The 14,994-nt window shown below is 34.3% G+C and overlaps 1 protein-coding gene across 1 annotated transcript in view; it reads left to right on the forward strand.

Annotated features, from left to right (window-relative positions):
* Positions 1–2,921: 2,921 nt before the first annotated feature.
* The window catches only part of LOC139986575 (uncharacterized), a 38,250-nt gene continuing 26,177 nt past the window's right edge, over positions 2,922–14,994 (forward strand). Inside the window, exon 1 of the mRNA XM_072002002.1 lies at positions 2,922–3,251. Coding sequence (XP_071858103.1) covers positions 2,970–3,251 — 282 coding nt within the window. The 5' untranslated portion in view covers positions 2,922–2,969. The remainder of the gene's footprint in view (positions 3,252–14,994) is intronic.

Raw genomic sequence — 14,994 nt, forward strand, 5'->3', positions numbered from 1 at the left:
ATTGTAACGACTGTATCAGGAGTTAGCCACAAAACTGACGTGTCACATACGTAACTGCACGAATCTGTACATTATTAGTACGTAAGCACTAATAGAAGAATTAAAAGAATTAGACCTTTTAACAGAAGAAAATTTTTATTTTTTCGTATCCTCCGAAAAGGTTGCAATATGTTTAATATGCTATTTAATAAACAAATATGTTTCCTTAAGCATTGTTACGTATTGTATAAATAAAATTCACAGTCTTTTACACACTGGAAATGCGGTGACTAAGAGTAGTTTCAAAGTAATGCCGAACAGGATTTATGCCTACTCGCGAATTCTGCAAGGTTAACGGTTTAATCGAAAGAGAACTTAAATCTATCTTACTATACGAGTTCTTAACTGTTAAGGTTATTCGATGTATGTGGAATTAAAGAAACGCGTGGGTAAATTGTAAGGTATTGAAAGTGTATATGTATTGTGAATATGAAGTACAATTTGTGGAATACAATGTAAGCTGGCCCAGATCCGCACGCTAGCAAAGTGACCTTGAGACTAAAAGAACGCCGAAGCCAACGTCGCACGTGTACCGCTTAGGGTCTATCATCGACGCATTTCTTTGTCTAAGCGCTATCGATGACCTCAGCGCTTGAGAAAACCGAGACCAGATGTAGAGTTTTCTTAGAAGTGGCGATCACTTCAACATTAACGAATGCGACCCAAGGTTACAAAGTTACACATTCGGTATTCAGTTAAAATAAAATCCTAAAATTCTACGATAGGGATAGATTAAAAATTTATTTTATGCATATGGAAAAAGTCATCCTTTAAGATTTCCGAGAAGGAGATCTATCACGAACAATCGCAGATATGCCACTTTATTGCTTAGATAAATGTTTAGAATAAAGATGTTTCTGTTTCTTATGTGCTGTTCAAGGAATGTGAAGGGTGCGGGTGAAGACCGGAGGTTCTCAGTTCACTTCCAAAATTTTTATATGCCTCACCGATACAATCTTCGTTTTCATCAATATTAATGCGTCTGACCCATCTTCTGATCTACTATCAGAAATTCTTCTCTTAAGTGCATCCTTACCTTGTGGAAAGACCACAGTATAAAAGGGTTTTTATATGCCACCTAAAACAATTAGTTCCTCATTTTTTGCGTATGCACGGACTATTATGTAAAATCGACTTTGTAAAATTTCTAACACTGTCGAAATCCAGTATAATTTTAACTGACTGTTTTAGTAAAATATTATAAAAGAAAAGTCAGTGTTATTTCAATGACAAGATAAATAAAGCATGGCGCTTATTTTAAAGAACAAACCTTGATTTGTGATCTGCTTATCTAATTAATTCTTTTCAACAACGTGAAATCATTACCGTACAGCGACCTCCATAAAACTATTTAACTTTCATGGATTATTTTCCTTTTTTAATTTTAGGTAAGCAAAGATGTGGAAGTTAAGTAAAACGGTAATAAATAATTTAATCTCACTTGTGGTGATTATGGTGTAGCAACATTTTAGTACTTGTTCGACTAATTCTTCAACATATGCTGTAAATAAAAATTTCCAAATATAATAGATTAACATTTTAGTCTTTCGGATAGATTTTTTCTCATTATAAATGTATTTCCAACACGATTTGCACATGATGATTTCAATGATCTGTATGAATACGATTGCAGTACCCTGAATCGTAGTCTTTTTGGAAAATTCAATCATTTGTGGGTTCGATATACTAATATTTAAATGATGACACTAATTTGTTTCGGTACAATGTATGTAGTTTATAATGTGTAAAGCAAATGCACATTATTGCACATAAAATATTATATCGTGCACTTTTGAAAAGACTTTAAATACGTAATTTTACTAGGTGTTTTATATTTCATTTAATTTATAGTAAACCGACCAGACGTATTTAGAAGAAAACAGAAAAAGTGATTTATCATTACATAATATGTGACCCTATCATATCAACCATGACTCGAAAAATCAACAAATTTTATTTGTTGTATCGCTGTACTTACTTCTGATCGAGTACATATATCTCAATTTCGTCTGCAACAAGCTTTCTTTATGACAATATAGAAAAAGGCCGCCTCATATCTCTTCACGTAGTTAAACAACATCAATGAGACATACAGGAAATTTTACTGCATTTATAAAAATTTTACGCATGTAAACTGACACGTTTTTCTTATGTAACTGAATAGGTAACTTAATATACATACGCAACATTGCAACATTCCTTTTTGAAGTTATTACGTTTATAATCTAGTCCTATGGCGGGTTCTACTGACTATTGTAGATTCAACAGGACGAGACAAAACGTTCACGTGTGGCTACCAATCGATTGTCACTCGTCGATATTCAGGGGCGATCTGGTACCTTTATTCCATGGTTCTTTCTAGTAGGTAATTAACTCATATAAAAATATTTGCGAATAATTCTGATTTTGAACAGGAAAATATTATAAAATTATCAAGTAAAGCACGTATGAAGAAAACATAAATAGCTTTAACAAAAGTACCTTCTTATTTTCTAATACACAAGGATCTGGCACCTGTGAATCGATACTATTCTACTCATGCGTCGACCACGTGCACTTATTTATATTTACTGCATCGTTTCGTTGGATTGACTATAGTCCTATTGCGTGATAACTTCCCTTTGCATCCGTCCAATACTATATGTCAGGCCAATATATAATGCAACCAATAATTACCGTCTGCAAGTCAGCTAGCAACACAATAATTACATCGAGGGAAGTTATTAACCGACACATTGGCACGAAGTACTACGCTGGCTAAGTATAATTTATTAAACTTCTCGTGGATACAAAACAATCGTATGCAACTAACGTCTGTGATTATATAGATGCTTTTAGAGCAGTGTAATTGACTTCCAAGAATCTACTCTATATCGTTCTATTCTATCAGTTAGATTCTATTTATTTCATTCAATTCATAAAGCAAAGGAATGACACCAGAGAAAGTCATCTACATTACTTGGCTTAGCGTAGCTTTGTGTTTCTCTTGGCCACTTCCTGTCGGTAGCAGCAGGAATAAAGTCTTTGGTTTCAAAATTCTACAAATTGCTACCGTTATTAGTGCCATTATGATGCTTCTACCTTTGATGTATTCGATTTATTTACATTTGGACGATATGGTCATTGTTTCTAAATCTTTCTCCGCGGTAACGAGTGTGAGTCAAATTGCTGTTCACACTTTCACATGTTTCATCAAGCACGACTCTTTTCAAGTAAGTTCTTATTCATTTTCTCTTAATATTCAATATAAGACAATACAACGACGCAGATACAGTTGCTCACAAGTGTATTCGTACATTTGTACAATCTTTTCATGAATATATTATGTCTGTTATACAAAACATTTTGTGTATTGTGATTATATCGGTATAGTTCGAAACAAACTTAAAACAATGATATTGCAATTACAAGATATGTAGCGCGGTTATTCCACAAAGATCTTAAAAGCATTTATGCGTTATATTAATAAAGTTCACTATTCAGTAGGATTATATTGAACACTAACTATACTGTTATAATGACTATTCATGCTGTATATTAATTTATTGCTAAATATACATTTATAATAAATACGTTATAATATCTATATCTATTTCCAAATTGGTTTCAAATTTTATCTATATAACCATGATAGTAGAGTGCTAATAAAATTTCAAAATGTTTTATATAACACAGATAGTACATAAATATTATACATAACACATAAAAATTTTCTATTGCAAGTGTCCAAATACTTTCATAAGGCATTGTACATACAATGGATAAAAAGGAACTGAACATAAAAAGTGAAATAACTTTCTACCTACCTTACACAGAAAAGTTATAAATAAATTATTAATTATTATAATTATTAATTACCTAATTATTAGAAGGAAATTAATGTATTAGATCTTCTTCGACTATTTGCATTGTTTTTATATTATTGACTTTTGTATGCATTGTTGTTCTACGAACAACAATGTTTTTATAAAACAACACTTCAGTTTTTAAATTATCACCAAACGATTTCCTTCGTAACAGCAAATAATCTCTCAAGGCAATTGTACTGGAAACCTGTTATTAGGATATTCGGATTTAAAGCGCTCACTCCTTTCTTATATATTCTGCAGGTTACGAATATACGTATTTTCATTATTTTTCTTAAGATGTCAACAATTATAACTTAATCTTTATTACATTTGATTCTACATCATTATAATCTGATTTATCACAGTTTTTATATTTCAAAAGTATTATTGATATAACTTTTACTCTTATATTATAGGAACTGATGCGCCCTGAAAACCTTCGAAACGCTCCGAATGCAAAGCGAAAAATTCGAATCACTTCAAATATGATTCGACATCAGTTTAAAACTCTTTGACATCTAATAAGTGTAAATCTTGAAATTTCATAAACCTTGAGTTTCCAAAATTTCATAAATTTTGGAAATTTTGAAGCTCTTCATAAAATGTAAAACTATAAACAATAAGCGGGTATTCAATACTTTTATATACTACAATGTATACAAGGTTATTCACTTAACTCGGAATCTGCGCTCGAGCAACCATTAAGAACGGCGACAGTATAATATATACTCTTGGTATTACAACCAAATGTCGCTCTCCATCTATAAACTATTGTTCGAAATATAATTGGGTGAGATCACACAACGGCTTGATTGAAGCCGAAAAACTTCAAATTTGACATTATAATAAGGAAAAGACGATCATTGAAAAAGCAAGGTCCGCGTGTTTATCTGAAATTATTCGCACTCCTACAAACATTAAAGCCTTTTTCCTATCTCGTTCGGTAATTCGCATTTTCAGGGTATTAACATCTTCACGCCGGCACTGCTATTTGTGTTTCTCGCCGTGGGGCGGCGCTCGTATTCATGCTTTACTTTATCTGGCGGCGCTACTATTAGTTATTCAAACATTGTACTTATTTTGTTAAGATAAGACTCGCAAAATAAAACTTCGCATTTTTTTCTTCGATTAATATGCGCTAAATTTCCATTATTTAAATTTTCAACCATATGGAAATTTTTTCTAGTTACTGAATGAACTACATTTTTCGTGGTTCATCTGTGAGCCACCAAAGGTACGCGCCGGCGTGATTTTTTTGTACAAATTGACTATTACTATCTGATTTATTTATCAAATGTCCAGCTGGACAAATTGTAAAGTACAAATTAAATAACAAAAAAAAAAGAACTACCTGATTTAGGATCGTTAAAAAGTAAAAATACACTTAACCCTCGCACTACAGTGCTTAGGTTGTTTATGTTAGAAGTGAAACTGATCGCTCGAAGCAGTTGCCGACATAACTTGCCTGGCGATGACGCAATTATCCATAAATCGCCGAAATAAAAAGAATAAAGTTTTCACATTTTTTATTTTATTGTTATAAGATTGTTTTAGTTGAATTGTTGAAATTCTTACAATCTAGATAATATTGAACATGACACACCCTCGAAAGACAGACGGTCCGGGAGACGATATTTATGTTCGTTCGGACACAATATTTTGAGATTACATTGAATACTGATGTTAGTTCTATCATTTGAAGATACGTTCAGCTTCTTATTGTTCTAAGATGGACAACTTCCGACGTTTGCCGACAAGTCCGAACAGACCCTGAGCACTGCGGTGCGAAGGTTAAACTAATTTCTATTTTTTTAACTGGTATTCCTAAATATGAATTCTACGAAGTGTCTGGTATCTTAATTGCTTTCTTTATTTCCCATCCTTACACTCGACTTATTTACGACAAAGCGATCTAAAATTAGGTAACAGCGATCAATTTGTAGAAAATGCATGTTAACAAATTTTTATGTACGATGTAGAAGAAAATGTATGATACGTTAAAAATGAAATCTACCGAACGATTTCATTGTAATTCGCATAGAACTCTGGCAGTTTAATGCGATTTTAAATAAAACAAATTACATTGTAATTACATTTTAGGTAATCATAATTCAAAATATCAGTTACTTAAAAAATAAAATTGAGCTACGTGTGGTAACAGAATCGAGTGTGCTTGCTAGCTTCTAAGCTTCGGGAGCGTGCAGTAACATGAAATTGTCGGGCGAAACCGCGAGGATCGCTTTCTTAGCGTTTGTCTTCTCCTTATTGTGGCGTAAAATTTGAAGTTCTTCGGCGAAAACCAAACTGCTCTGTGTTCTCGCCTAATTATACTTCTAGCAATAGCTCATAACTCGCGACATTTGATTCTAGTACTAAGGGTACATGTAACAAGTTCTGACTTAAGTGGACAATTCTATATATGTAATTTTGCTAGGTTTAGGTCTTTAAAGTTTCAATAAATTCTGAAAGCCATGATAGATTTCAAAGTCTTGAAACTTAGATGAGTATCTAATATTGTATATTAATGTATATACAGGCAGTTCGATTACAGCCACAAAAATATTTGAGGGACGAAAAGTTAAAATAAAACAAAAATCAAGAATAAAAGAGTTGCATTTTCGGTATTTCTTTTCAATTATTAACAATTCAAAATCAGCTAAAATATCTCTGTGCGCAGGCAACCCCCCGCACACGAACGAAAATAGGTTAGCTCGAACAGCAAGGTGCACAGCAATCCTCAAATCGAACGGTACATGGTCAGCAGCTCAGTACAAATCGTAGAGAAGAAGACTATCATGCAGAGATGTAAACCAGCCTACGTGACGTTTCGTAAAGACAATCAAAGATTAAACATTAAACCTGTATGCATAGAAATCCATAATGGCATAACGGAAACCGCTCTATCGAATTTCCGAATAGAGGGTATTAATGTTTCCTCTAATCCTTTACCTTCATAAATAATTAATAAATGAAGCCCATATTAATAATGTTTATACTATGTTCATACATACAGCACAGAAGAATTACACTTACACAAGTACCGCGAGTGTCCAGACTGTTCACAGAGAAATCGTAACGAAAATATCAATCATTTTATATTACAGTAAATGCTGAATATAACTTCTGTTTTTTTGTAAACATAGTACACAATAAGTACGATATATACAACGTACATTGTACACACTATACACACTGCACTCCTAAATCACTCGCATTGGAACTAAGTAAAGACATTAAAAAAATAACAAAGAATAGAAAAATAACGGAAATAAAAAAGGTCAAAATACTAAAAATAAGAAGATCTCAAGAAATCTACAACAGAATAACTTAAACCTATATTAAAACTATAATTAACTTCAATTTTATATTTATACAGTTCTCCTAACGTTTCTCTTTGGTTGTCGAAATGATTCTGTCCTTCCAGAATTGTTTTACCTTCTTACCAAATTTCTAAAATCGATGAAATATAACAAGATAGTGAAACATCGTGATGAATCGTAGAAACATAAGTGGTGGAGAATGCATTCAGAAAGAAAAAATTACGATACTTTTCGCCAACGCTTTCATTTTCTTTGTATGATTTTCTCGAAATTAGCCAAGGACAATCACGATATCTGAGGTATTTCCTTTAAAACCATGGTTGGGTATACCTATTGAGAAAACGAACGGGCCACTCATCATATGTCTTTACAGATGGTTACAACTTGCAAGGATAGTATCATTTAGACAACAAAAACGAAAACTTAAAAGAGCTATTTAATGTGATAAATATAATTTTTCATGTGACTGTACATTAATTTATATTATTACACATTAGTACATAAAACGATGCCTTAATTGTTGCCTTCGAACATAAGTTTAAATAATTTTTTTGGTTTTGTTTTTCTTTTCATATTTTAATTCATATGTATGTATGTGAATATCGTAATATGTAATGATCAATAATTTGTGTTGGAAAATGTACGTAGTTCATGCAAGACAACATACAACTATATTCAATAGCACCCCAAGAATATTTAATACGTATGTGATTTTTCTGTGAACATTCACAGACAGGAAAGTCGTAGTGCATATGTAAACTTTGTATAAACATTATTTATATGTGCTCTTGCTCATTAAGTATTTATGGAAATAAAAACTTAGAGGAAAAACTATCTTCTCTAGTTAAAAATTCCATGAGGCAGTTGTCGACATGCTGTTACGGAGTTCAATGAATAATTATAATTACTCACCATACTTACTACATCATACAATGAGTAATTGGTTATTTCAGCCAATCTTACGTTGTCAATAACTAAAAAACAGCCATAGGCGCAATTTTTCACCTTCAAATCAACCCTAAAAAATCACCCCTTAAAATTTTTAGTACTTATAGCCAAACAGTTAGTTAGTATACAGTTAGTGTAATATACAGGTCTATACTGTATACTTATGAGTATACAGAGTGTTCGACTACAGATGAAACAAAATTTGGCCGATTGTTGAAATCAAAATAAGATGAAAATCTAGAATAAAAAATTGTGTTCTGGTTTTGTTTTTTAGTTATTGGTAATTAAAAATCGACAAAAATATGCCTTTGCATGAATAAACCTCCTTAGCCTAGATCCCAGCTGTATGTCGCGTAACCGACAAACCATTTTTTTTTTTTTTTTTTTTTTTTTTTTTATTTGGTAGACTACTTACAATCAATACTCGTTGAGAATTATAAGTAAATTATTTTGGCGTGGTACTGTAACTTGGATTATAAGAGTTTATAGTATGTTTGCTTCTAGTTGAATCTAATGCTTAAATCTGAAGGGTATTCCCTTTTTAGTCTGCCAATCTGATTCGTCGTGTCAAGTAATTGGGTAACTAATGAGTTTTGGTGGTTGTTAACTCTTATATTATATCTGTTACTGTATCTTGATATTTCTTCTTTAACTGTGGGTATCTTAAAGTCGCGATGTATTGTTTCGTTGGTGACGTACCAAGGTGCATCTACTAGGGATGTTAAGGTTTTCGATTGGAATCGTTGAAAAATTTCTATGTTGGAATTACTTGCTGTTCCCCAGTTGGATTCCGTAGGTCCAAACAGGTTTTAAATATGGCTTTGTATAGTGTGATTTTACTCTGCGTGTTTAAGTTGGAGCGTCTGCCAATAAGTCAATAGAATTTTTTTAGTTTTGATTTCAGTTGCTTGGATTTATCTACGATGTACCGTTTCCATGTCATTCTTCTGCCCAGAATCATCATTGGAATTGGAATATTATTTATGGTCACCTGTGGGCGGGATTGTTTTCGCAGTGTGAACATTTATTCTGAAGTGCTATTTGTGGAACCATTCTTCCATAGAGTCGAGACCGCGCTGGACAGTTGAGGATGCAATTATCGGGTCTGAGTGGAATGCTCATAAAGCTGTGTCATCAGCAAATGTCGCTGTGGTTATCTCTGTTAAGGTTGGTAAATGGTGAACAGCAGAGGTCCGAGGATACTGCCTTGGGGTATCCCAGCTTCTATTGAAAATGTTGCGGTTATAGCGTCTAAGTATTTAATCATGAACAGCCAATTAATCATATATAATTTTAAGATGGAGTAGTAGGTGTGTGGTAGAATTTTCTTTAGTTTGAACAAAAGTCCATCATGCCATACTTTGTCGTACGCCTGCTGAATGTCCAGAAATACCGCAGAGCAATATTTTTTCTTTTCTAAATCTTGGCTGATTTTATGAGTTAGACGATGAATTTACTCTATCGTAGAATGTTGCTTCCGAAAGCCGTATTGATGATCCGGCATTGTTTTCAACTCCTCTAAGAGTGGAAGGAGTCGTTTCGTTAGTATCTTCTCAAATAGTTTGGACAATGTGGGTAGAAGACTAATTGGGCGATAAGAGCTAGTTTCGTGTATTGGTTTTCCAGGTTTAGGGATAAGGGTAATTAATGATATTTTCCAAGACTTAGGATAGTATTCAAGGCGAAGGATTGCATTAAAAATAGAGGTAATGAGAGCAATTCTTTTTTTGGGAAGCTCCTTGATAGCTTTGTTACTTAGATAAGTAACATCATGTCCCGATGCTTTCCTGAGGTTTAGGCGACGTATAAATTCTATAACTTCCAGAGATGAAAAAAGTTTAATAGAAGGAGACATCTGGAAGGGAGAGTGCAAGTATTCCGTTACTTCGGCGGCAATAGTGGAGGAATACGGTTTGAAGACATTAGTTAGGTGGTTTGCAAACAAGTTGGCATTTTGTATAGGGCTACGCGCCCATCCATCTTGCGGACAGCGAATCGGATGGATTATTTGCGGAGGACGAGTGAGTTTCCTGGATGCCTTCCATAGAGAGTAGTTGGAGTCAGCTGTGGGAGACAGAGTAGGAAGATATTTTTGAAAACAGTCATTTTTGTCATTTTTAATGATTTTGGTTAGTTTTCTTATTGCGTTATTTATCTTACGCTTGTCTTCAGGCGTTCTATGACTTTGCTATACTCTTCTAAGTCTACGTCTTCCTGCGATTTTTATTAATATGTAATAGGGATATTCATGTTTATTGATAAAACACTTAGTAGGGGTGGAAGAACAGAACGCGTTTATTATGCTGGTGTTATTAAGTCATTAGGTTGATTTTCGATAATTGTTGAGTTAATTGTTGCTATGGAGGGTGAATGATCTGAAGAAAGTTCCACAGAAGAGTTGATTTGGATGTATCTCGGCGAGATGTTTTTAGTTATGAAGAAGTCTAATAAGTCAGATAGTTTGTTAGTGTCAGTGGGCCAGTAAGTGGGTTCGTTTGTACTGAGGTAGTTAACTCTGTTGGCGTTTATGGATTTCAAAAGGTTTTTGCCTCTGACTGTGATAAGTCTGCTACTCCATTGCGTATGTTTAGCGTACGTTTAGTCTCCTCCAGGTATAAATCTATTGCCCGGGTCGTCTGATTTCGGTCCGTTCTTTAATTTCATAAAGAAGTCGGCATACGTGATTGTAACATCAACTACACCTCGATCTACATCAGAGACCGGGCCGCGCTTCGGAACCGATGGGCTGATGATAGAAATAAAGATGCGGCCGCACTCGGCGACAGTGTATGTCGGCGAGGCGAAGTGCTCAATGAACCCACAATATCCCAACGGCCCTTTCGCCGAATATTCGAGAACGGCTAACAAACGCGTGGGTAGTGGGAATATTGAGGGATGATAAAGAAAGAAACAAATCAGTTTTTAAAAGTGGAATTGTAAGAGCTTCAGTCTTAAAAAGTCGCTCCTAGAGTTCGGAAGTCAAGTGTAAACCAAGTGTAAAGAAATAAATTCTGTCTTCGTATTTCTTTATTTTTGTTTTTTATCTTTTATTTTACGTCTTCGATTTTCCCTTCCATTTTTTTTTATTATTTTACGTGACATGATCATCGGCGCGAGTGGTGGCGTGATCCGATCGCGGTGGGGGTCTTCTCCACGAGAGGACAAGGAATTTATCCTAGGACAGTTAGTCTTTTTTCAGAAATCATGCCGCACACATCTTAAGCCCTGACGAACAAAGTCGCTTAGAATATCGAAAAATATCAAAAGTCAAGTTCTCGGTGCTCTATCCATCAAATCGATCAACCTTCGGATTAATCAATTTACTTTCCGACACGACGAAGTCAAACACTATCTGTCGACGCAACAAGTATTGTAGGCTGATTAAATAAATAGATATAGATTATATAACTGTAGATTCCAGTTATATTCAAAACCAAACACCCCTATTATCCTATAAGAAATAAGGGGATCGTCCTGCTCGTGGTGTCGATTCGTTTAATCGTAACGGGAATTTACAACTCTCGTTGACGCGCTTCAACGCTATCGCGTCTCCCCGCGACTGGAAGAAAATACAGCAATTTTGTTAGTTTCCTATAGGAGTCTGGATTGGCCGGCAGGATTTTAACCTGATTATTTTTAATTTTTAATATGTAATCCTCTTTGTTAATATCTTTTTCAATGGTCTTTATCATTGTTTGAATACCGATAACATCATCAATGAAGATTGGTGGGGGAGGAGGATCTTTTGTGTGTGTTGAATTGTTGATGTTTCAACTACGTCCTTAGAATTGTCTGTAGATTCTAATATTGCGAATCTGTTGTGAGTGGTAATGTGTCTTGTTGTCGGTTCGTTCTGACTAGTATTTACATTTTTGTTACTGAATCAAGCTTACGTTTTTTGATGCTGTTGGTGTGGTTTGAAAGGTGGGATATCCTTTTGCCACGGAGTAGGTAGAACGGTGCGGTTGTAGTTTTGTTCGCGAGGGCCTGATCTGATTACTTGGGCCATCTTCAAGCTAGTTAATTCAAATTGAAATAACTAGTCGAGAGGCTACGATTTGGATTAGAGTTTAGAAATGTTGGATTTTCCACGAGTAAGTTTAGAAAGCACTTGGTTTATTTCCGTTTCAACTCACTTTCGGCAGAGGGTCGTCACTTGTTGTATTGTGACGCTACTCAGCTAGTACTAGTACTCACTAGACACACGTCTACATGCTTCGGTAGTCGACGGCAGATTCCCCGACAAACCATGCGATCTATCACGATACGAAACAAACACACCATTCTCAATGACCGCATTCTAGGTGATACCTGTGCGATCCAAGAACGTCGTACTTATTGCTCGGATTGTTTGAAATTTGATCTTTGTTGCATCACACGCATACCCCGTATACTACCACGTAAAACATTGAGCAGATCCTCGGCCATTTGAGAAGAAGAAAATATCCGTTTTCTCCATTACGCTGTACTTTTATTCATCCATTGTTATCGGCAAAATATAAAGAACATGTAAAATATATTCTCTAAATACTTCACGGCATTATTAAATAATATGTAATTTTCTAATTTTCTGTTTAACTTTTGACAAACCTATAGAAACGTCATGCCCTCGCCTCCGATTTTGATGATTTTTAAATGTATTATGAAGCTCAATACTTTAAACAATTTTTTTCTATATACATAACCAGCGGTTGGTCTTCGTTCCGATATAATATTCGCAAGAAGACTATCAGAACCATTACAGTGTATTTTTGTCTTCTCCGTCGGTATTTTTTGACGACCGCAGGCTGCTTATCTTCTGTTTAGAAACGAACTGTATATGCGAGGCTGCAAGAAATGTCTGTTATATTTTGAGGATATATACAGTTCCCTATATATAGGAAAGAGTCGTGCAATACCGCCAAAAGTAGTTCTGATTGTTTTCACTAGATATTAGCATTTTGCTTGAATAAATAAATAAATATAACAATTTTGTGTAACATATTTCAGTGCCATATTGTTTAGTCCACTGTTTTCGCTGTTCTGATACGTTAAGTGTTATTATTAGTAACTTATTAGTAACTTATTAGTAACTTACTTATTAGTAGAAAAGTTATTTTCTCAAAATTAATTTCTCTCCTTTTATTAAATTTCATTTATATTACAACTCATTTTTGAATTTTTTCTTTTTACCGACTCTAGCCCAAGGTATAACAAAAAGAATTTTGAATGGTCGGTACTGCATAACTCTCCCCTATATAGTATAATGCAAAAGCGACTGATGTATTCGTCAATACCTAGCTGAACCTACTGTACTTAAAAACGTGAAAATTAAACAGTGTACTTCCTTTAAAATGTAGGCATGAAATCAGAAATGATTTTTGGAAATACGGACCTTACAAAGGGAGATTGCCATTATCGACTAAATGAGATGCAAACACTGCCAGAGATGCTCAATTCTATGTAGAATTATTTGTAATGGTGGTGTTTATTCGACCGTTTGCGAAGAGACGCGATCTTAAGAAGCGCGTCAACGGGAGTCGTAAGTTCCCATTAAGATATACAATTGACGCCACGAAACTGATCGATCCCCTACTTCGTTTAGGATAATAGAGGTAGTTGAATTAATTATAACGCTGAGGTAACAGGTTACCTCATGTACATACTCTTTATTTCAAGAACTTGTAGACAAAATATATATATATATATATATATGTTAATTAGATAAATGATCAAAGTATATATAGATAATGAATAGATGTTGACTGAGTTAAAGTAGTGAAGCCAATGCAGAGATGTTGACTGATCTGTAATCGTAGAACCAGTAAAGTTCGGTGACGATGCAGTCGTCACGTAAATTCGTGATAAAAAAGGAATAGCTGAGCAATAGCTTAACTTGACTGTGCTTTTATATTTTTGTAGAGTTTTATTTACGAAAATGATTAAGTATAATATTACAATGAAGATAAAATAGTTGTTCAAATCACGGCCAAGACTGTACCCAAGACTACTGTCACGGTCGAATGCTCGCAGTTTTTATATGTTGAGTTTGTTGGAGGGGATCCTGAATGTCCTACGTAATGGGGAAAATGTAATGTTGGGTCATGTGCAAAGGTCAGGTCAAAGCCTAATTGTTCACTGTCAGGTAGAGTGGAATGACGTGGGTTTGGGTATGGTCGTTGTCACACTGTCGCAGAGGAAAACTCTCGTTGGGTGTCGGTCGCACCACCGCCAGTCGCTTGCGGGTGAAAATCCCAGGAAAAATAGGAAAACCCACGTTTCCCCACTTTTTACCTGTTAGAGCAATAACTATAAGGAACATTTTGACTCGAAGGTGTTTTATACCACTAAACGGCCTTAACGGTCAAATCGAAATGCTTAATATTACGACAGTTCCTTATCATCATTACGGTCCAACTAATTAAGATAGACCACCGATTTATATGTATATGAATAAGTTGTTCAAAATATTGATTTCTATACCATATTTTAAAATTATCGAAATCGGAGAGGACGTAACGTTTCTCTAAATTCATCTTATTACATTTTGTAACTATCTTACATTTTTTCAAATGTGATGTAATTTCTTACTAAATACCTAAATCTCATCGAATTACATTGTTAATTTTTGTTATAAACTCCATTTTCATGTACATCCATAAACTTCAAACAATTCTACAAAATACAAATAAACTGAAATTTTAATTTTCGACATTATAACACAATCTTTGTTATTATCGTTGATTTTATATAGATGAAGTCGTTAAACATGTTTTGCCATAAAAGTTATAAAAGCGGTTTGTGATCTTCTGCGATCTTACATAATTATAATACGCTATGTTTCTGTAATTTTTCTGTAA

Source organism: Bombus fervidus, chromosome 4, assembly GCF_041682495.2.
Source record: "Bombus fervidus isolate BK054 chromosome 4, iyBomFerv1, whole genome shotgun sequence".
NCBI lineage: Eukaryota > Metazoa > Arthropoda > Insecta > Hymenoptera > Apidae > Bombus > Bombus fervidus.